At 44.3% G+C, this 20,816-nt stretch overlaps 1 protein-coding gene across 2 annotated transcripts; it reads right to left on the bottom strand.

The window, feature by feature from the left end:
* Positions 1-2,151: 2,151 nt before the first annotated feature.
* snx21 (sorting nexin family member 21) lies at positions 2,152-19,407 on the bottom strand. 2 transcript variants are annotated; one of them, XM_085393509.1, is made up of 6 exons: positions 19,219-19,407; positions 14,786-15,108; positions 14,298-14,503; positions 13,764-13,905; positions 13,490-13,655; positions 2,152-7,232 (listed from the first exon to the last, which is right to left on the bottom strand). In XM_085393509.1, the coding sequence occupies exons 2-6, from the start codon at positions 15,075-15,077 to the stop codon at positions 6,728-6,730; spliced, it is 1,311 nt and encodes a 436-aa protein (XP_085249635.1). In that variant the 5' UTR covers positions 15,078-15,108; positions 19,219-19,407; the 3' UTR covers positions 2,152-6,727. The 2 variants fall into 2 exon arrangements, with proteins under 2 accessions (XP_085249635.1, XP_085249636.1); XM_085393510.1 differs by lacking the exon at positions 19,219-19,407 and adding an exon at positions 18,982-19,193.
* Positions 19,408-20,816: the final 1,409 nt, after the last annotated feature.

Raw genomic sequence — 20,816 nt, 5'->3', positions numbered from 1 at the left:
CTGCACGCTCTGCACCGTCCAACTGTTTCACCCCCGCACAGCTGCCACACACAACTGCCCGCGATGTACTTCACACTGAGCAAACTCCTCCATCAGAGGATCTGAGGAACCTCAAAGCCAACTGCGTCATCATGACTAAATGTGCTGAGAGAGGGCGACCTCTGCTGGTCATCAGGAGGCATCACTGCCGCCATCGTTAAAGGGGACCCGCTCTGTTCATGTGCAGCTCCACGTATTTACTCCTGGACTCTAACCAAGCAGCTTTGCATATCTTATATCGAGCTTTGGTGCATCCTTTCAGTTCATCTGCCTAAAACAGCTTTCTTCTGATTGGCTGCCCCTCACAGACACAAGGTTTAAAACATCAGGCGTGTAAGGTTTCTGTGGTCACGGCCATATTGTGTGTCTGATGACATCAAAGGTCCAACAGCAGAATAAACTTTTTGCACATATGGGTTACATACACTCTCCATACCGTTACGGGAAACTTTGGATATATTTGAGGAGATATGGGAGACAATAGGTTAAAGTAGAATAAAGACACAAACTCAAGGCCATAATATTTTTGACACATCTGAAATTTAAATGTTGTTTGTTTTGGAAAATTGTTTCACAATTTCAAGCCCTAACCTCATTTCACTTATTTTGTTTATGGCTAATAAAAAGTGAGTGTCTGAGTATGCAGACTGAGATAAAGCTAACACCGTGCTGTTAAAGTAACGTATGACTGAATGCTGCAATAAGTGCGTCAGAGGCAGAGATCTTTGTCACTGTGATTAAAGTGCTCTGCATCAGCTCCCAAAAGGAAACGCTGCGTGTCTTCGATGCCGTCCCGCCACCTCTGTGTCGGTGGACGGGTTTCCTGTTTGAGCGTCCTCTCAGAGGTGTGGCTGCTTACCAATTCCAGCTGCATCCTCAGCTGCGAGTGAGTGATTAGCTCTTCGTCGTCTAATCACTCACCTGGACTACATTAGGATGAGCTCAGCACACAGTCAGGCTCATATTGTGACCTCTGTGTTTGCCTTTGAATCTCATTTTGCCAAACACAAACGCACCCATCTCATGTTCTCAGAAACCCTCCCACCTGCTCGCATCCCGTCACACTGTAGAGTCACCGACGACGACAGCCACAGCAAAATGTTTTACTTTGTAATTTCAAAGATGTTAGTCTGCCGTGTCAGCGATCTGCATTCAACAGCTCTGGCTTAGATAACAAAGAAATCCTACAGCAGGATCCAAACGCCTGAGAACACCTGAATTAAACTCACCTGCATTCGGAGCGGCCACTGCAACAAATCTTCTGGAAGGAGCGGTGGTTTGGCCACGCCCCTATGAAACTAATGGATTTACCTGACTCATAGAAGCTCGATTGAACCTGCAGCCGTTGCTCACCTGTTATGAGGACAAACTGCTGACTGTGCAGACCTGAGTGCAGCGTCACAGAGGCTTCATCGATGTGGGATCGAGGCTCGACTGAAGGTTTCTACGGGTAAAGGACATCAACCACATCCTTCAGAGACTTGCTCCACCCTCTGCGCCACCTCCCTGCAGACCTACACTCGCTTGTTGTGCAGTGTTGCTCCTCAGGTAACAGCCTTCTTTCCAGGCTCTTGTTGCCCAGAGTGTCTTTGATTTGGCAGCAGTGTCGTTTTCCACACGAACGAATGTTTTTGATCCACTTGAACTCCTTTTATCAACAGTGGAAATTCTCGTCTAATTTTAACATTTAACAAATGAAATCTTGTCCTTTTAAGTTAAAATGTTGTTTTAAAAGTTTATTTGGCTCCAGATTTCACCTCCTGTCCATCACTCCTGGATACTTTCTCTCGCTGGTTTACATCTTTGTGGAGGATTCTTAACCCACCAGCATAAGGAGCCTAAAACACCTTATCTAGGAAAAGCTACTTGAACCCCAAAGAAGGAAAAGGAGTGCTGACTGTCAGACTTTGCTCCAGAGTCACCTGACCCCGCTGAAAATTTATGGGTGCCCGAGCAAACTGATGAAGCTAAACATGTGTTATATGACAACAAGCTCTTTGGAAACGCGTTACATTAGGTCACCTAAAGAAATGATTGATAGGAGACTCGGTCAGTAGGTAACATCATCAGTTTGCTTTCAGGGCATATAGATAAAAACAAGACATCATCTAGTAAAAGAAAAATATATATTTATTATAATTTTATACAACTGTCAAGATCTTCACATTTCTTACTATAATAAAGTAGAATAGAATCATCTCAGAGATGCACACATGAAGAAAAACAAAGGCATGATCTGCAGTTTGTAACAAACATATTCCAGAAAATAAACTTGAATAAAGCTCTACGATGAAGTGCTGCTGCAAAGGCCAAAAGATCCACGCTAAGCCTCCCCACGCACAGGTTTCTTCCACGTGTTTCTGCGCTTGCATAAAGTGGGATACACACAGTCTGCACTGAAAACTGCACATCTGACACAACAAGTGCATTTTCAAACCATTAGAAACATCTGTGACGTGTCTGCGTCAGCTTTAGCCCAAATAACACCGTTAAAATAAAAATTCATCAAGCTGGCCGAGGAGCAGGAGACACATTTAGAGTAACTGCAGTTTTTCACATTTCATGCGATTAACAGCTCAAATGATTGTTTTCATTTTCACGTCAGTGTCACAAAACACAGAAACGCTCTCACTGCAAACTGCAGCTCAGGTTAAAAGACACAAAAACAAGAAAACAGAAATCAGGTGTGACCTTCCAGAAACTAGTACTCTGGGTGGAGGACTTTCATATTTTTTGCACAGACTGGCTTTGTAATGTAAAAATAAAAATAATGATAATGTCATCTGTTATTAACAGACAGCTAGCAGCTATGGAGAGCTGCAGAGGCTGAGAGGGGAAACCACGTTCCACATTTTTGGTCTAAACCAATCAGCTGTGAGATCAGCAGAGAGAAAGGTGCTTTGTGTAATGCCCTGAAGCTGTCAGATCCTGCAGAACCTGCAGCTGCACAGTGTTCATCTAAAGCACTGTGCAGCCTCAATGCAGCAAAGAAGCATATTTGAACCCAAACCACAATCTCAGCTGAACCTCTCAGAAAGTCCTTTTTGCTTAAACTGAAAGTAAGAAGTGGGTTAAAATCACTTACTCCTCTGCCGTCCCTGAACAGCTCTTCAAAATAAGGACGTCCGGCACTAGAGTTATTAGTTGGTTCAACCCACTCTTCTCCTTCTGTGCTGGGAAACTGCACACATGTGAGGTGGAAAGTAAGGCAGACAACAGCCCCACGAAGCATCCTGCAGGACTTTATTCTGACACACTGCCGCTCATTTCCTCAAACTGAAATATCAGAGAGCGATGCACTAAAACACTCGGCTCAGCTGTGTGGACATCAAACCAGATTTAACTGTTCCAAGTGTTTTCTTGCTTTTTGATGAGTCACTTAGGTTCAGGTTTACTCAGATCATCATTAGTTGCAGGAGCGGCCCTACGTTCAAAGACGCGCTGAGACCGAAGGACGCCCTGCACATGCTTCTGTAGCACTAGCATCGTCTGACAGTATTTCACAGTCGGGGTGTGAATGCACTGACCCCCCTCGATGCCCTGTGGTTACTGTGGTGTGTATGAAACCAGAGCAGGCTGACAGTTACTGTGTAACGGTCACAGCTAACACAACTGAAGTGAGAAACTGCCTAACTGTGCATAGTCTCCAGTATACACGCTTCCTCTGCAGTGGCCTCTCTGACTCTACCTTCAGTATAGAGGGAGCTCAGGAGCCAGAGCTGCTCCTGCACTCATCACAGGGTTGATGGTCCTGAGTGCATAAAGAGAAGCATAAAGTGCTGCACACAGACAGACATTTACCAGATTAGATGAGAAAGTGAAGCTGAGAGCGTTGCAGGGTTTCTGTAGTGCGGCAGAACAGCTGGATATAACAGAACTCTGCATAATACTGAACATGTACTGTGATCCTGCAGCACTCACATCTGACAAATCAGCAGCTTTTCTACATGACAGGTGACACAGTAAGTGCATAAATCTCTACGTGTGCAGTGTCCAACCTTCAGCCCCAAAATCACGGCGCTGGCAACTTTGCTTAGTCCCTCATTATTAATCACCTGTTTTCCTCTCCATCCATCAGTCCTGTCTGACATTTCTCCTGCTGATGTAAATCCAGCTCCTCGCGTCTATTTTTGTCTCGTGTGGCCGTCCACTCGGGCCGGTCTCCACAGTAACCGCATCCACGTAAAAAGCACGCAGATTTTACTTCGAATGACTGCGAAGCTGTGAGAGCTGTGTGGGGGGAGGAGAGGCGCTAAGTGTTCCTCCAGATAAACAGCGTTTCTCATTTAACGCCTCTTTAACCGCTGAATATGTGACGCACCGGCAGCAGGCAAAGCTTTCCGCTGAAATTTTCCACTGCAGGTGGAAACGGTGCAGGTGGAGGAAAACACGTGCAAGTAAGTCGCTTTACTCCTCAGCTGTGAAATGAAAGCTCTCTCACAAAGAGTAAATAACGCAGACACACACAGAGCAGGCTCAGTGTGAGCGCGACTGTGTCACAGCTCAGGTCTTTACAGGTGCGCTGTGGAGTTTCTGCAGCTCCTGTTTGACCTGCACTCACAATTCCCTTTATTCCTGGTGCACAGGTGGATCACAACCTCGTTAAAATCTAGAAAGGCACTGAATACTTTCACTCTTTCTAAAAAAATAAATAAATAAGGCCTTACATGTTATCATATTCATTCAATCAACCTTTTAAAGCACTAAATGAGTTAGCAGGATGCTCACCTGCAGCACTGTCTGAATAATGTACACTTAGTGTGCCACAGATCTTGTTTTGAACATGCATATATTTTTTAATTGACTTGAGACACTGATCATGGATCCAGCTCAACTGTCAAGTTCAGCCATCAATTAACAGAACCTTCAGATAACGTGGTGCCTATATTTTTTAACCCTGCAACCAAAAAAGGGTTTTTCTAAAGTATATTTTTGGTGATTTTAGTTTTTATTGTGTTGCAACAGAGAAAGGACGGGGGGAACCGTGAAAGGCCTCTGGATGGATTAAAGCCCGGGCCTCTGCAACAGCCTTAAGCCATATGATCCACCTGCTCAGCCCTGTGAGCTTTACCCACACCGGACACAGTTTGATAATATGGTGAACGTGACTGATTTATATGCAGGAATAAGAGAAACAGGCGTATATATTAGCAGGGATGTGTGACAGCGTCTGACGCTGAATTCCTCAGTGCGAGGAACGCGAAAGGCTCCATTTGAAATAAAACATGACGAACAAAACATTTAAGAATATAAATATATTTAAAATGACCTAAAGACCTATTCTAGTCATTTACTGCAGTAACATAAATTCAGCTCAGTGCGCCACAGTACTGTTATTTACAGGCACAGTCGGATCGACGCCACAGCAGCCGAACACGAGAGCGAGTGGATAAGCAGAGTAATATGGGATGGCTGAGTGTTGAATAAAAGCACTGCATGAATGTGTGCGTGACTGGGTGAATGAGGCCTGGAGCCTCTGAGTGCTCAACATGAGTAGAAAGCCCCGCCTCACTTACCGATATCGATTTATAGATGGATACTAAAGTTTGACTGTCATTTGTTTTTGCAGGACGCGCTCTGCACGTGTGTCGCTCGTCTTGTGGTTTTCATCAGAGCTCAAATACAATCAAAGTTTTCTGCTGTGAAACATTTAAAGGCGCCTTGAACCCGTCGTGCATCGTCCACAAGATTCACGGAGTCTCTACATTCGGCACCGTTTGCTCCCTTTTAAATGCTGCAATATGTAACACTGTTAATCATCAGTAAACCTTTCAGTAGGAAGTCAGAGGACTTTTAAAACTGTAAGTGTTTTCCCTCCTCAGAGTCACAGAGTGAAACGTGATTGTTGAGGCAGCCTTTTCTCCTTCCTCTGCTTCCTTCTTGGAGCTTTGTTCTTAATCTGTGCTCCTCACGTTTCTACGAAACATTTCTGCAGTTTCATTGATTGTAACTCTGAAAATGTGATGTGGACACTTTTTTTCTTCGACTGGATCAAATTTTCAAAATAAATTTATTTGAAAAAGAAAAGTCTTAAATATTGTAGAAGTTCCTCTTGAAGTAGAATAACAGGCTGTTGTTTTAGAAATCCTGTGAGGAGTCACGGTTAAGAACAAAACTCATGTGAAGCATCGGACCTACAAAGACCACTGAACTAGTTTAAGGCTTTGAAATTACGACTGAACCCTTGACTGATCCATTAGTACTCAGAGTATTACAGCCGCTGTCAGGGGGAATAAAAACTGAGATTTTGAACTGGCCGAGTTTCAGGTGAACTGTCCTTCAGTCTCATCAGCTCTGTCATTTTGTAATCAAGCTTCTGTGATTTGCTTCTTTCCACCAGATATTTACTGAGGCCTACTCTTTCATTACATTAACATCACTCTTTTTCAGAACAATGTTTTTGGTTTTATTACTGAAACCAAACTCGTGTGAACAGCTGCAGTTCCTCTAACGGCCACTTGAGGCTGCCTCCAATCCCACATTAAAATGCCCAACGTCACAACATTAAAAAGCAGATTTTATAGGTGAAACTTTTTTCCCTTTAATAACTTTTTTTTTATTAGAAATAAAACTAAAATTACTCAAAACATTCAGATTTTATTTTGAAAATCTCTGCTTTGTTTCCCCTGCAGTGGCTCTAACACTCGACCCGTACCGTACTGATTGCACTCTGCAGCGTGCGCGCTCTTTAGCCCTCACCCTCGCCATCCTGCAGGTTGTGTTTAACCAGAAATTCTTTGATGGTTGGATGATTGTCTAGCCCCACCCACCGCTCCTCCAGATGCTGCAGAAGCTCCTCCCACTGTCGCTTGTCTTTTCCCGTCTGCCACGACAGCCGAACCATCACTCGTAACAGCGGCAACAGCAAGGGGTGTGGCCTGTCGTCATCCAGACGCGATGTCTCCAACGGTTGGAAGGGCTTATTGTCAGGTGGGAGGGGCTTATCCTCTGTGTTAGTCTGAGTTTCTGTGGGGGTGAGAACACGCAGGGCGTGGTCACAGTGATCTCGAGCCTCCTCCAGCTGGTCCACCTGCTGGAAACAGCTCGACAGTCCCACCAGGGTGAAGAACCAATGGGAGGAGGTTGGAGGAGGGGCCTGAGTCTGGTTGTCATAGAAACTTGCCCATCCCAGTTTCTGCTGCAGTCTCTTGGCATTGAGCAGAGGACCCAAGGCATCCTGGTAACGTCCCGCCCTCAACGAAACAAGACAAACTGAACAGTGAAACACTCAGTGGCAAACCGCTCAATAAATAATGAAACTCAAGAAATGCACAAGAAAATCTAATATTATCCTTACAGTACATTTAGAAATAAGCATCAAGCTAAGGAGATGTTGAGGTGCGCTGTTCTGTCCTGGACTAACAGAGTTCTGCTTAAAGCAGGATGGGCTACCTACGGCCTGCAGGCCACATCCTGGTCTTTTTAATCTGGCCTGCCGAAGATTAGCACAAAATTGCCCAAATCAGATGATAATTATGACTGCATTCATTTGACCTTGTCCTGTAATGCCTGGCGTTCCACCAGATGGCGCATTAGGCGCAGTGATTTGTGGTCTCATGCTCAGAAAAGAAAAGAAACATCGAGTGTGAGTGTTTATACTTTTTCACCTCAGTCAAAGGATGTATGTCTAGATGTGAATACAACATCAGCTGTCACATTTCCACCAAGCATGCTAATAATGCTAACAACCGGTCAATGCAAGAACGGGGTCGGCAGCTAGTTTGCAGAATCAGCAAAACATTTTTAGCCGACAAAGTGCCATCCAAGAATCAAGCACAAAGTTGTTTGCTGGCATTCAAATTAGCAAATACCAGCAAGGGCAGTTTCTCAAAGAGTGCGTCCAGGGATGTTGAACAAATTAGAAAAAAAATTAGCTTATCACGCAGGACAGTGACTCACTGTGTTGAGCTAGCTGATGAAGACTTAGCTAGTGAGCTAAACCAAAAAGCAGAGTTGTATTCTTTGGCACTGGACGAAAGTAGAGACACCGCTCAGCTTTGAATTTTAAACAATGGGAATAATGACTAGAAATGAGAATTTCTAGGAGTAGCCAAGTTGGCGGAAGGCTTTCACTTCGTTGGTCTCAGGATCTCATCTCTGCTTTTTGCAGATGATGTGGTCCTGTTGGCTTCATCAGGTGATGGCCTCCAGCTTGCCTTGGAAAGGTTCACAGCCAAGTGTGAAGCAGTGGGAATGAGAATCAGCACCTCCAAATCTGAGGCCATGGTCCTCAGCCAGAAAAAAGGGTGGAGTGCCCACTCCGGGTCTGGGACGTGACCCTGCCCCAAGTGGAGGAATTTAAGTATCTCGGGTCTTGTTCACGAGTGATGGGAGAAGGGAGCGGGAGATCGACAGACGGATTGGTGCTGCAGCTGTAGTGATGCGGACGCTGCACCGGTCCGTCGTGGTGAAGAGGGAGCTGAGTGTAAAAGCGAAGCTCTCAATTTACCGGTTGATCTACGTCCCTACCCTCACCTATGGCCACGAGCTGTGGGTAGTGACCGAAAGAACGAGATCGCGGATACAAGCGGCAGAAATGGGCTTCCTCCGAAGGGTGGCTGGCCTCTCCCTTAGAGATGGGGTGAGAAGTTCAGCCATCCGGGACGGGCTCAGAGTAGAGCAGCTGCTGCTCCAAGTCGAAAGGAGCCAGCTGAGGTGGTTCGGGCATCTGACAAGGATGGGCACCTCCTGGGCACCTCCTGAGCGAGGTGTTCCGGGCATGTCCCACCGGGAGGAGGCCCCGGGGCAGACGCAGGACACGCTGGAAAGATTATATCTCTTGGCTGGCCTGGGAACACCTTGGTGTTCCCCCGGATAAGCTGGAGGAGGTGGCTGAGGAGAGGGAGGTCTGAGCTTCTCTGCTGCCCCCGCGACCCGGCCCCGGATAAGCGCAAGAAATTGGATGTATAGAATGGATGGGAATAATGACAATTTTGGGATAACGGAGGAGTTTTTGGCCTTCCTAAAGGGGAAAATGGGTGGAGAGGACCTGTACGACAGCGTGTTGGGGTCATCGAGAGGCACAAGCTACGTGGGAGTCTGACTTGTCACTGTAAGGCCTTTTTAGGCTTCTGTTTGATATGTACAGTATGCATCTGGTGCTGGCCTGTCAAATTTTCAAACGTAATGTGACCTCTTACCTGAAACGTTTACCCACCCCTGCCTTAAGGCATACGCTAAATTTGTTCTGTATATCATTTATAGTTGTTTCTTTATGGTTACAGAGTTGAAAAAAAGCCAAACCTATAAACAAAAACTGAAACTCCCTGAGGAAACACTCGTCACCAAAGCATTATGCATGTACTGTATATAAAAGATGGACAGTCTGGCTCTCTTCCACAGTTACTCTATTGTCTTGTGTCTTTCCCCTCATTCCCAACCAGTCACAGCAGACGGCTGCCCCTTCTGGTTCTTCCTCTTTAAAGGGAGTTTTTCCTTCCCACTGTCACCAAGTCCTTGCTTATAGTGAGTCATCTGAATGCTGGGGTTTTCTCACTATATTTCTTTGTTGATGTGAGTGTTGTTATGATTTGGCGCTATATAAATACAATTAAATAAATGTGGATCCACATTGTTTTTAAATGGCCTCATTTTAAATGAGTCTTAAATGAGTCATTTAGTTGCAAAATCTTGATATTTTCACTTGATAGTTGACGTCAATAAACACTTTCCTGATGAATTTGTGGACTCAATTGGTTGTTTGAAGTCTAATTAAAGGAAACGGTGCTTATTTTGTAAACCACAGTCAACCATTAGAATCAAAAAGGATATTGAAGCAATGTTTGTTTCAGTGCAGCGAAGTACAGTGGGGCAAAAAAGTATTTAGTCAGCCACCGATTGTGCAAGTTCCCCCACCTAAAATGATGACAGAGGTCAGTAATTTGCACCAGAGGTACACTTCAACTGTGAGAGACAGAATGTGAAAAAAAAAATCCATGAATCCACATGGTAGTATTTGTAAAGAATTTATTCGTAAATCAGGGTGGAAAATAAGTATTTGGTCAATAACAAAAATACAACTCAATACTTTGTAACATAACCTTTGTTGGCAATAACAGAGGTCAAACGTTTACTATAGGTCTTTACCAGGTTTGCACACACAGTAGCTGGTATTTTGGCCCATTCCTCCATGCAGATCTTCTCGAGAGCAGTGATGTTTTGGGGCTGTCGCCGAGCAACACGGACTTTCAACTCCCGCCACAGATTTTCTATGGGGTTGAGGTCTAGAGACTGGCTAGGCCACTCCAGGACTTTCAAATGCTTCTTACGGAGCCACTCCTTTGTTGCCCGGGCGGTGTGTTTTGGATCATTGTCATGTTGGAAGACCCAGCCTCGTTTCATCTTCAAAGTTCTCACTGATGGAAGGAGGTTTTGGCTCAAAATCTCACGATACATGGCCCCATTCATTCTGTCCTTAACACGGATCAGTCGTCCTGTCCCCTTGGCAGAAAAACAGCCCCATAGCATGATGTTTCCACCCCCATGCTTCACAGTAGGTATGGTGTTCTTGGGATGCAACTCAGTATTCTTCTTCCTCCAAACACGACGAGTTGAGTTTATACCAAGAAGTTCTACTTTGGTTTCATCTGACCACATGACATTCTCCCAATCCTCTGCTGTATCATCCATGTGCTCTCTGGCAAACTTCAGACGGGCCTGGACATGCACTGGCTTCAGCAGCGGAACACGTCTGGCACTGCGGGATTTGATTCCCTGCCGTTGTAGTGTGTTACTGATGGTGACCTTTGTTACTTTGGTCCCAGCTCTCTGCAGGTCATTCACCAGGTCCCCCCGTGTGGTTCTGGGATCTTTGCTCACCGTTCTCATGATCATTTTGACCCCACGGGATGAGATCTTGCGTGGAGCCCCAGATCGAGGGAGATTATCAGTGGTCTTGTATGTCTTCCATTTTCTGATGATTGCTCCCACAGTTGATTTTTTCACACCAAGCTGCTTGCCTATTGTAGATTCACTCTTCCCAGTCTGGTGCAGGTCTACAATACTTTTCCTGGTGTCCTTCGAAAGCTCTTTGGTCTTGGCCAAGGCGGAGTTTGGAGTCTGACTGTTTGAGGCTGTGGACAGGTGTCTTTTATACAGATGATGAGTTCAAACAGGTGCCATTCATACAGGTAACGAGTGGGGGACAGAAAAGCTTCTTACAGAAGACGTTACAGGTCTGTGAGAGCCAGAGATTTTCCTTGTTTGAGGTGACCAAATACTTATTTTCCACCCTGATTTACGAATAAATTCTTTACAAATCCTACCATGTGGATTCATGGATTTTTTTTTCACATTCTGTCTCTCACAGTTGAAGTGTACCTCTGGTGCAAATTACTGACCTCTGTCATCATTTTAAGTGGGGGAACTTGCACAATCGGTGGCTGACTAAATACTTTTTTTGCCCCACTGTAGTTATTGTATGAGTGTGTACTCAGTAGGGATGGCAATCGAGAACCTTTCCTAGTTGGAATTATTAGTCTACTTGCCTATCGATCCTGCTTATTGGTTCTTACATTTGCTCTGCAATCAGCTGATTTCAGTTGCTGGAGAAGGAAAATAGAAGTTTACAGCGTTGAGATGGACACAACTTTTATTTCTATTGCACAAAAGGGCAAGAACGTAATGGTAAACTGTATCCAGGACAGAAACAACTGTATTATGCTGTTAACACAACTTCGACTCTTTGAAAGCACCTGCACAGACAGCATGCTAATGCTAAGCTAGTCAAAAACCCAGAGTGATGCAAGGCACCACGGTGAAGCGAGCCGCCGCTGAACTTCATCGCATAACAAACGGATGAGCCGTCAGGCTGCAGCCTTCGTTTCTACCTGAATCACCGTGACGATGGCTTTAAAGTCTCTTCGTGTTGGTTTTCATCTTCGTTTTGTGTTGTCGGCTTTTTGTTCATAACTAAATACATTATGGGTTTGTGTTGGTGCGGGGGGCTGTAGCCTCAGGTTTATACTGTTAAATGGTAATTATGACACAATGTGTTTCAGGCTGTTTTACAGAGTAAACTGAAAGTAATGTTATAAATGTGATGAATTATCATCTCCCTTTAGTAACCAAGTAACGTACTGCATTACTTTAAATTAAAGTGTTATTTGTAGGGATGGGTACCGGTATCCGGTGCCATGATGGCACCTGTTCTGACATAAACGGTAGTAACCATCCAATATCCGGATGTCACACACTTTGGATTCCAGCCAATCATTTTACCTTTGCGAGCGTAGTAGGCGGGTCCAGGTACGTACGTCCTTTTAGAGCAGAGCTACAGATTAAAAATGACCAAGGCGAAGTGGTCAAAGTCTGGCTGTACTTCACAGCAAAAGATGCAAACTCAGCAGCAACAAGTGCTTTAAGCTGATACTGTGATACTGTCAAAGGAGGCAACACCTCAAATCCGATGAAACAGCTGGCGACGCATAGCGTTTTGTTAAAAGCCGAGAAATGCGCCGTATTTAATAGCTTGCTGCGAGACCTCACACCGAGCACATCTACTGCGGGTGTGGTGCCAGTTATCGGACCCGGAGTTAGCAACATCCCCCAAAAACACGAAGAGGAGAGTCCTGGCCCCTAGCCCTGCCAGTGTAGCAGAAATGATGAGGATGATGATGCAGCAGCAGCCGTTCTTCTCTGCGTCAGGAGCTTAATGTTGTTTGTGTGTAATTTACGTTGAGTAGGCTAACCACGTTATTACATTAATGCATGTAAGGTGAACTAGCAAACACCATCATAGCTACATGCGGCTGTCTTCTTGTTTGATGGCAGATGCTCCCTTCACCCTGGCCAAAAAGGCTAAAATGACCAAAGAAAAAGTGGAAAACAGTTAAACATGAGAGGTTTTTGGACAAAGTTTGTGTTTTTTCCATTGTTTAAGCACTGCTTCCAGCCAAGAGTGATGCCATATATGCCCCATAGCTGCAGAAAAGGCTAACATTGTTATCTTTTTACAAAACAACAGCTGAACATGAGAGGTTTTTGGACCAATTTTGTGTTCTCCATTCTTTAAGCACCGGTTCGAGCACCGTTTGAGCACCGGTTTGGTACTGGTATCGGATAAAACCTAACCGATACCCATCCCTAGTTATTTGTAATATGTGTAATATATTACTTTTTTGACTAGTGACCCAACACTGATCAACAAAGAGTGCATGTTGGACACATTTCCTCTAATATTTGACCACACAGCGTAATTAATTTGCGCAAACACTGTAGCTAGCTTCAGAGCACAAATTGGCGATGACTCAATAGTTTAACTCAAAGTTTTATTAATCTATTAAATACCTTCTTTGTTTTTTAGCCTGTTTCACTATCTGCGTAATAGAAACAGTATAACATTTCAGCACTGAGAGCATTTTGATCATTTCACTTTGTTCCTGTTAAGTTTTCTTACACAACACTGACATTGACGGATAAAGGTGAGGAGACAGAGGTTTATGAGAGTTACCTGATGAGCAGCTGTCCAGTCTCCAAGTCGGTTAAGTAGAAGAACTGACGGACACACAGCGCCCCCCGCAGGGCATGCAGGGAACACAGGTGAGACAGGTACTGTTCAAACGCCCGGCTCCGCTTAGCGATCGTCTCTGCTGTGAAGTTCCTCCTGAGTTTTCTTCCTGCGGAGGTTCAAACCAAACATTCATGTTTTATGAAGTTCTTACTTCCCTGTACCACTGTAACAACCACAGCATCAAGGTAAGACAGCATGCATGAGGTTTACTCACGTGGGAAACAGAAACGCTCCATGTGCTCGCCGTGTTTACGGCGAAGAGTGGCATGGAGGCGCCGAAAGTCAGAGTACCGACGCGTGATGATGGCAGGAATCTTATCGCTCGCGCCAGACTGGATCACATGGATCGTGTACAGCTGGAGAGAAACGGAGAGCAGAGAGTTTGAGCTCCACGGCGCACAGATCTGTCCCACGGCACATTTAAAACATCACCTGTGGATCAGAGACTATTACGTATACGTGACTCTGATCAGAGCATCCAAATCCAATCTATGGATGTGCACCAGCACTTTACACAGAGAAGATACAAGGGTCAGGGGCTCTCTGTGGCCCTGAAGCTCAAATTGCTCTGTAGGCATCTTCGTATTTCAGCAGCCTGAAGAAGGGACAAGCTGATACCTGTCGGTGTATTTGTTTGTCCTAAGACCAATAAATTAAAGGCCTTTGTCAAATCTAGAGTGCCTGGATTTGAAGCTTTTATGTCTGTTTTGGTTATTGTGCTACAGTTTTTTTCTCTTTGCCAACTCACCACATATTTTGAGGAGCCGTCCTGCACCACGCTGGCGTCGGTCACCTCGAACAACACGCTGTCCGTCTGCCATCTCACAGAGGACACAGAGCTTCCTCCACTGAGTCCGCGCAAACTCCTCCAGCTCTCCTGAAGCTGCCGAGTCAGCAGGGAGGAGGAGGAAGAGGAGGAGTGGCCCACTGGGGAAATACCCACAGGACTGGTGTCTACAAAAGACAGGTGAAAGCCAGGTCAGGTGACCAGGGAGTACAACATGTCCTGGTTTCCTCGAGTTTAGCTTCCAGTGGACTGAAGCTAAACTGCTCCCCTGCTGGAGATCAACGCTGCTGAGCTGTAACCATGGAGCTGGCTAACATATTACATTAGATTATAGTTTCTGTTAATTGGTTTCAGCTATAAAAACATCTCTAAAGCATAAGTACAACTATGAACAACATCCCCGTATGTATTAACTGCAGGCTGAGTGAAAAGAGAGAACAGCACTTCACCCATGCTGCTGGGACCATCCTCCATCGACTCTCCCAGGAAGTCAGAGTCGCTGTCCTGTCCTGACCCTTCACCCTCGGCTCCGTCCTCCAGACCGCCGTCTGTGCCGTCGAAGCACAGCATCCCTCCGAGCCGATCGGTTACACACTCCTCATCCTCCGCCAGCTCGTCCTCCCAGCAATCCTGCTTGAACGCCTCCTCTTCCGGCCCGCCACCTTCTTCCTGCTCAGGTTCCAGCCCCTGACCATCTTTAAACAGCGAGCGCTTCAGGCGGTCCAACAGCCGAGACGCCATGATGTTGCCAGGCCACCACAGGGGGAGGAGCCTAAAGAAATAGAAGATTACAAGGTCATTTTATCTATTACTTATTAAAGCATCTTCTGATAATATTATTTTAAAGCTTCATTTGTTTTTTCATTCTAGTTTTGCACAGGTTTTCATTGCATGTAATTTGTATACATTTGCATGAACTATCTACATGCATGTAGATGTATATGTAGCATTGATAACGAAGCTGTACTTAGAAACACACTCACCTGCCACGTCATTAGGTAGGCCTGTTCAAATCACATGCCAACAAACCGATTTCAGTAAGCAGTAGAGATGGCACGATACCACTTTTTTATGTCCGATACCAATATCATAAATTTGGATATCTGCCGATACCGATATGAATCTGATAGTGTTTTTTAATCAATAAAACTGTTTTTTAATATCTTGCTGCATTTTGTATAAGTTCATACTCAAGTTTAAATAAACAACAACACTAAAGCTTTCTGTTAAACCTGTATGCAAAAAAATACACTGCACCCAATATATTTCATAATTCAGCAATACTGATCAATCTAATAAACTTAAACCTACACCATCCTCCCTATTCTGGTATTTTAAAGAGTACTTAGCAGAAATATTAAGCAACCTAACTAGTAGGGTTCCAACTCCCAGCAAAAAAAAAAAAAAAAAAAAAATAGGGAACCACCCACCCTCCACCTCATGATGCTTAATCGACGTAAACAACTTTAATTTGATGCAGTGTGAAAAAAAAAATGAAGAAATAAATTCTTTTTCAAGAATAATTAAATAGATTCAACAAATTTCTTCAACAGAACTGCAGACTGCACAGATGGTTCCCAAAGGAAAAAGTACTATAGCTTACTAGGGTATATTAGACTTAACAGTTACTATATACAGTAATGGACTTCTATATATTTTACATAAGATTAAAACTTTGGGTGTAAGATTCAGATAATTATTTATTAAAAGCTAGACATTTTAAATGAGAATAAGAAAGAAAAGTATGTCTCTGTGCCCCCTTTTCCCTGTTCATGCCCTATCGGCCCCCCTGGCTAAACTTTGCTAGATCCGCCCCTGCACAGTTACAGCCGTCAGCTACGTAGAAAAAGATCCTCGAGTAGAAAGTAATATTAAATAAATTCTAACAACAGCTGATCAAGCTTAAACGTGCTGCTGTTGTTCAGCCGCTGGTTTCCTCTTTCTGGTGCAAAGTGGGCCAAAAGCAAACTAGAGACACGGACTCGCGACAGAAAAGCCGATCAGCTGATCATTGATCAGTTTCATGATTGAAGTAGCAGCCGGAGAGGGAGAGAGGCAGTTACGGTTATGCTACGGTTATGAGCCGAGTTACACCGTGTCACAAGTTTTGTGAGGTGCTTTTTTGATATTTAATGGATCGGATTACATTTTTTATTTCTCTCCGATATCCGATCCAGTAATTTACGTCAGTATCGGACCGATACGTAATATCGGCTCGGTCCATCTCTAGTAAGCAGTGATAAACTTCAAACCAAGCACGCACAAACATCTCCAAGGTTTACAATCAAACATCCAGTGAGCAGCCGCTCTGTGGAAGAATAAGCCTTGATGATGGCATCAGAGAAGGAGCACGCTGCTTTGAGCTGACAGGAAGGCAACATTAACTCAAACAACTTGTTACGAGCAGGGTCCTAGAAGAACATCTTTAAATGCACAACAGCAGCAGTGCACAAAGCGCAGATCATCTCACACCGGTTTCTTGAACATGACACTGAGTTCGCTGGACTCAAACAGCCTCCGGTCACCAGATCTCAGTCAAGTAGAACCCATTTGCTGCCATGTAATAAAGACCAAAATCTCTGAGGAATGTTTTGGTATCCCAAGTAGATTCTGTTCATCTGGACGTAGCGTTTTCAGTGGGAGTGACTTCTTCAGTCTCAACTTTTTGGGATGTCCTTGCCTGGATGAAGGTGCATCAAGACATTTGGTTATGGTATATTCTTGTCTTCTTTCTCCTTTTTTAGACTTGTAGTTTTAAGAATCCACATCTGTGACCCACTCATAAGAACTGCAAAACAACAACACACAAAAACAAATACAGCAAAGGAGGCCCAGAACAGCTGAGCAGCTGAAACCCTGAAGCACGAATGGAAAAACATTTGAGTCCATCAGTTGGGCTCCTCGGGTCCCAAACTCTTACAGAGTGCTGTTAAAAGAAGACGAAACATGTTCTTGCTGCAATTTCATTTGACACATTGTGGCAACAAATTCCAAAAGTGCATTTATTTGACAAAAACAGCACTATTTTCTGTGTTATTTTTCTATAACACAGACTTGAATTGCTTTGCAAATCACTCTATTCTGTGTCTGGGACTGTGAATCAGCACCACAGGGAAAAATAAAATTCACTCACTTTTAGAATCCAGGTCAGGAAGAGACTGCAGACACACTGATCCACATGTGAAACAAACCCGCTGAGCTGGCTCCAGTTACAGAGCTGGCAGCTCCTCTCAATGGAAACCATGTCACACATTAATAATGCACCGATTTGCTAAGTCAGCCTGCAGCCAGGCTTTGGCCTGCTGAACTTCCTCAGGATGCCTCGCTCACCAATTCTGCATTTTCAACACATCTGATGACTCACTGCACTCTGACTGAGAACCATGGCCTTAGACTCTGAAGTACTAATTCTAATGCTACTTTCAGTAGAAGCTGGAAGTCGCTGTCTGATGAAGTCAAAAGAGCCACATCACCTACAAAACAACCAGCAGATGGACTCTGCTCATAAACAATTTGACCTCTAGTGATGAAACATTAGTGATCATAGTGGATCCATAAAGCCACAAACCCTTCCCTGTTCCAGCTGAACAGTATGATTCAAATAGTTTATCTAATCTAAAAATACTTTTTCATTTGCATTCTCCTGTGCTTGCATTACATCAACTGTAATGCATTTTATCTAAGCCATCCAGCAGGCTGCATCAGAGCGTATGGAATATTAGACTGGTTTGTTACTTTGGTGTGTTTATCTTCATACAGAGAGAATAAAAAGTTTAGACAAGAATTGTAAAAGAAAAGTGCTAAACACAAAGTTACAGCTGAATAAAGGTCGATGGATTATAAAATGTCACATAAAAAGGATAGGCTGTGTAAACTGAGTCACATGCACTGCTAAAGACTGCATTCTGTAACATGTATATCTGGGCTGTTTGTGAAAGGAGTTTAACAAGATTTTAGGATTTATCCGTTTTGGTGTTCTTCTAAAATTATTCCAAAACCACCAAAACAAGAACAAACACCTTTAACCTGTAGAGCTGGGAGTCAGCAACTCAGCTGACAGCTGGTTGAGTGACAGCAACAGTGAATCCTGATTAACATCTGTTCGTCTGCTGCTCACTTTTCATTTTAATTGTATTTAAATTGGACTTTTATTTATTTATTTATTGGGTGGGGGGGGGGGGGCACCATCAGTTTTATTTTTAATTAATTTTTGTTTGATCAAATCTTTTTTCTACTTCTTTCATTCTTTTTGTTTGTTTTACTTTTACTATTCTTTTAGGCTGCATCTTTACGCAAAAAAAAAAAAGCTAAACAAACAATTATAACAATTACTATTAACAATATAAACAAGTTTGAATACGCTTTACAACTATTAAGCACGAGGAAAGAGAATTTACGTGACGTCCGTGAAAGCCTCAGATAATTATTATGTAGTCAACACCAGAAACAACGTTAAATACACAAGTATGTATCAGCTGTGGACACCAGTAATAAAATGTGTATTTTGTAGAGGTGGAGGCTAACACGCACAGCAGTGTGACGTTAGCAAACCAGCTAACAGCTTTGCTTGTCGGGGGGTTCAAAGTTACTGAGCATCACACGATAAACGCGTTTAGTTAGCTCTCCGGAGGTTGGACGAACTCACCCCGTAGCTCAAGCGGAAAACTCCCACAGCTCCTGTTAATCTATCCGAGCACCGTGGATTAGACGTTTAAGTCTCCGCCCTCTAATTTGAAGCTGACATTCCTGTTTATGACTGCATCAACTGGGCTGTGGCGCTAACGGCTAACTAGCTAACAAGCTACCCCAGAAAACTTTGTTTACACTCCACGAGCTGCTCCTCCACCTCCGATTCATTAACTCCGAGCTCCGCGGGACTCACCCGCACTCCCTCCGCTCCTTTTACTCCATACCAGCTCCTCCAGAGTAAAGTTTGAAGCCCAGCGGGTCGGGATCTGGGAGTCGCACGATCCTGTCGGGGTTTGTGGGCTCCGCACACGCACACAGCTGACTAGCTGTATCCTTATTCCTGGGGCTGTCCACCCGCCGCAGCCTACAGGAGGAGGCGGCCCGGGGTTGGATATCGGGCAGCTGCCATATAAGGACATGCACTCTTCGGGTCCGACCAGCAGAGGGGGCTACATGCTCACTGAGTCGTCGCAATTAGTGAGATCAAAGCGATGGACTACCAAAAACAGATTTCTGTGTGCTTTTATGTCTAATATACTTAAAGTCGTATCATTTATGAGAGATATGTTTGCGATGTGTCTGGCAGGTTCTATATTAATTACCACCAACCTTTAATCACTTTTTGGCACAACACTGGAAGCGTTCTGTTCACAGGGGTCACAGTGCATCTATCCAGGGCTGCAGCAGCTATTTGAGCTGATAATTTAAGCTGCAAGTCCACAAGAGAGCTGAAACAGAGAGTGTGGGCAGGCAGGGTGGAGTGAGTGTCAAGGCAAGAGCAAGAGTGAAAGGGAAGTTTTAAAAGACAGTAGTGAGGCCTGTTGTGATGTGTGGTTTAGAGATGGTGGCACTGATCAAAAGACAGGAGGCTGAGGTGGAGATGTTCAGGCATTCAATGGACAAGGTTAGAATATTAGTATGTCAGAGGGACAAAGTTGGTTTGGACATGCACAGAGAGCGATAGTGGATATACTGGACAAAGGATGTTGAAGAGGAGCTGCCCGGCAGGAGGAAAAGGGGAAACCTCAGAGGGGGTTCATGGATGAGTTGATCTGCTGTAGGGAGACCTAAAAGGACCAACCAAAAGAAGAAGAACAGTACACAACAATCTGTAGAGATGAGTCTGTGGTCATATAACCGAATGAACTTCAAGCAATTATTTTCTTAATTTTTCATTCTCCTAGAATGAAGTATGAATGAAGTATACAGGACTGATAGTGACCTCCTAACCTGCTCACTAATACTGTTTTCATTCTTCCTGATGCTAAGACACACCAGAGACCAGAATAACTGTAAATGATCTCGCTATCTTGATAATTATGAAAGTTGAATGACTTGTTTCAACTTTGTGTTTATGAAACTGAATTCAAAAGTCCTACAGCAGTTTGATGGAAATAAAACAGGCAGTTTAGTAAGTCTCTAAAAGTTGGGATTCTTTGTGAAATTCTGATGTTTGATGATGACCGATGGATGAGAGACAGTGGAAGTGGCTAAAATAAGCCGGCCTGAAGGACATCGCAGAGGCTCTGACCATGGCCCCTATGCACCAGATAAACTGAGACAGGAGTCTACCACAGCACAAGCTACCACAGGATGCAAGCTGCATGCTGTGCAACAGTGACCCAGAGAGAGTCCAGCTCACAGTAGCAGGCTGTAGGATACGAGCTGAAACAGCAGACGCCGAGAGGCACAACCAAGTGGCTGGGATAGTGTGCACGAGCATCAGGGCTGCAGAAGGCCTGATAGGAGACACATCAGAAGGCAGCTGAGAAAGAATAGCAGGCTGAGGTC

Source organism: Rhamphochromis longiceps, linkage group LG20 (genome assembly GCF_057381845.1).
Source record: "Rhamphochromis longiceps isolate RC_006_pf linkage group LG20, R_longiceps_female_GT1.1, whole genome shotgun sequence".
Lineage (NCBI taxonomy): Eukaryota > Metazoa > Chordata > Actinopteri > Cichliformes > Cichlidae > Rhamphochromis > Rhamphochromis longiceps.
Note: the sequence above shows the minus strand (reverse complement) of the source record. Positions and strands in the feature narration are given on the sequence as shown.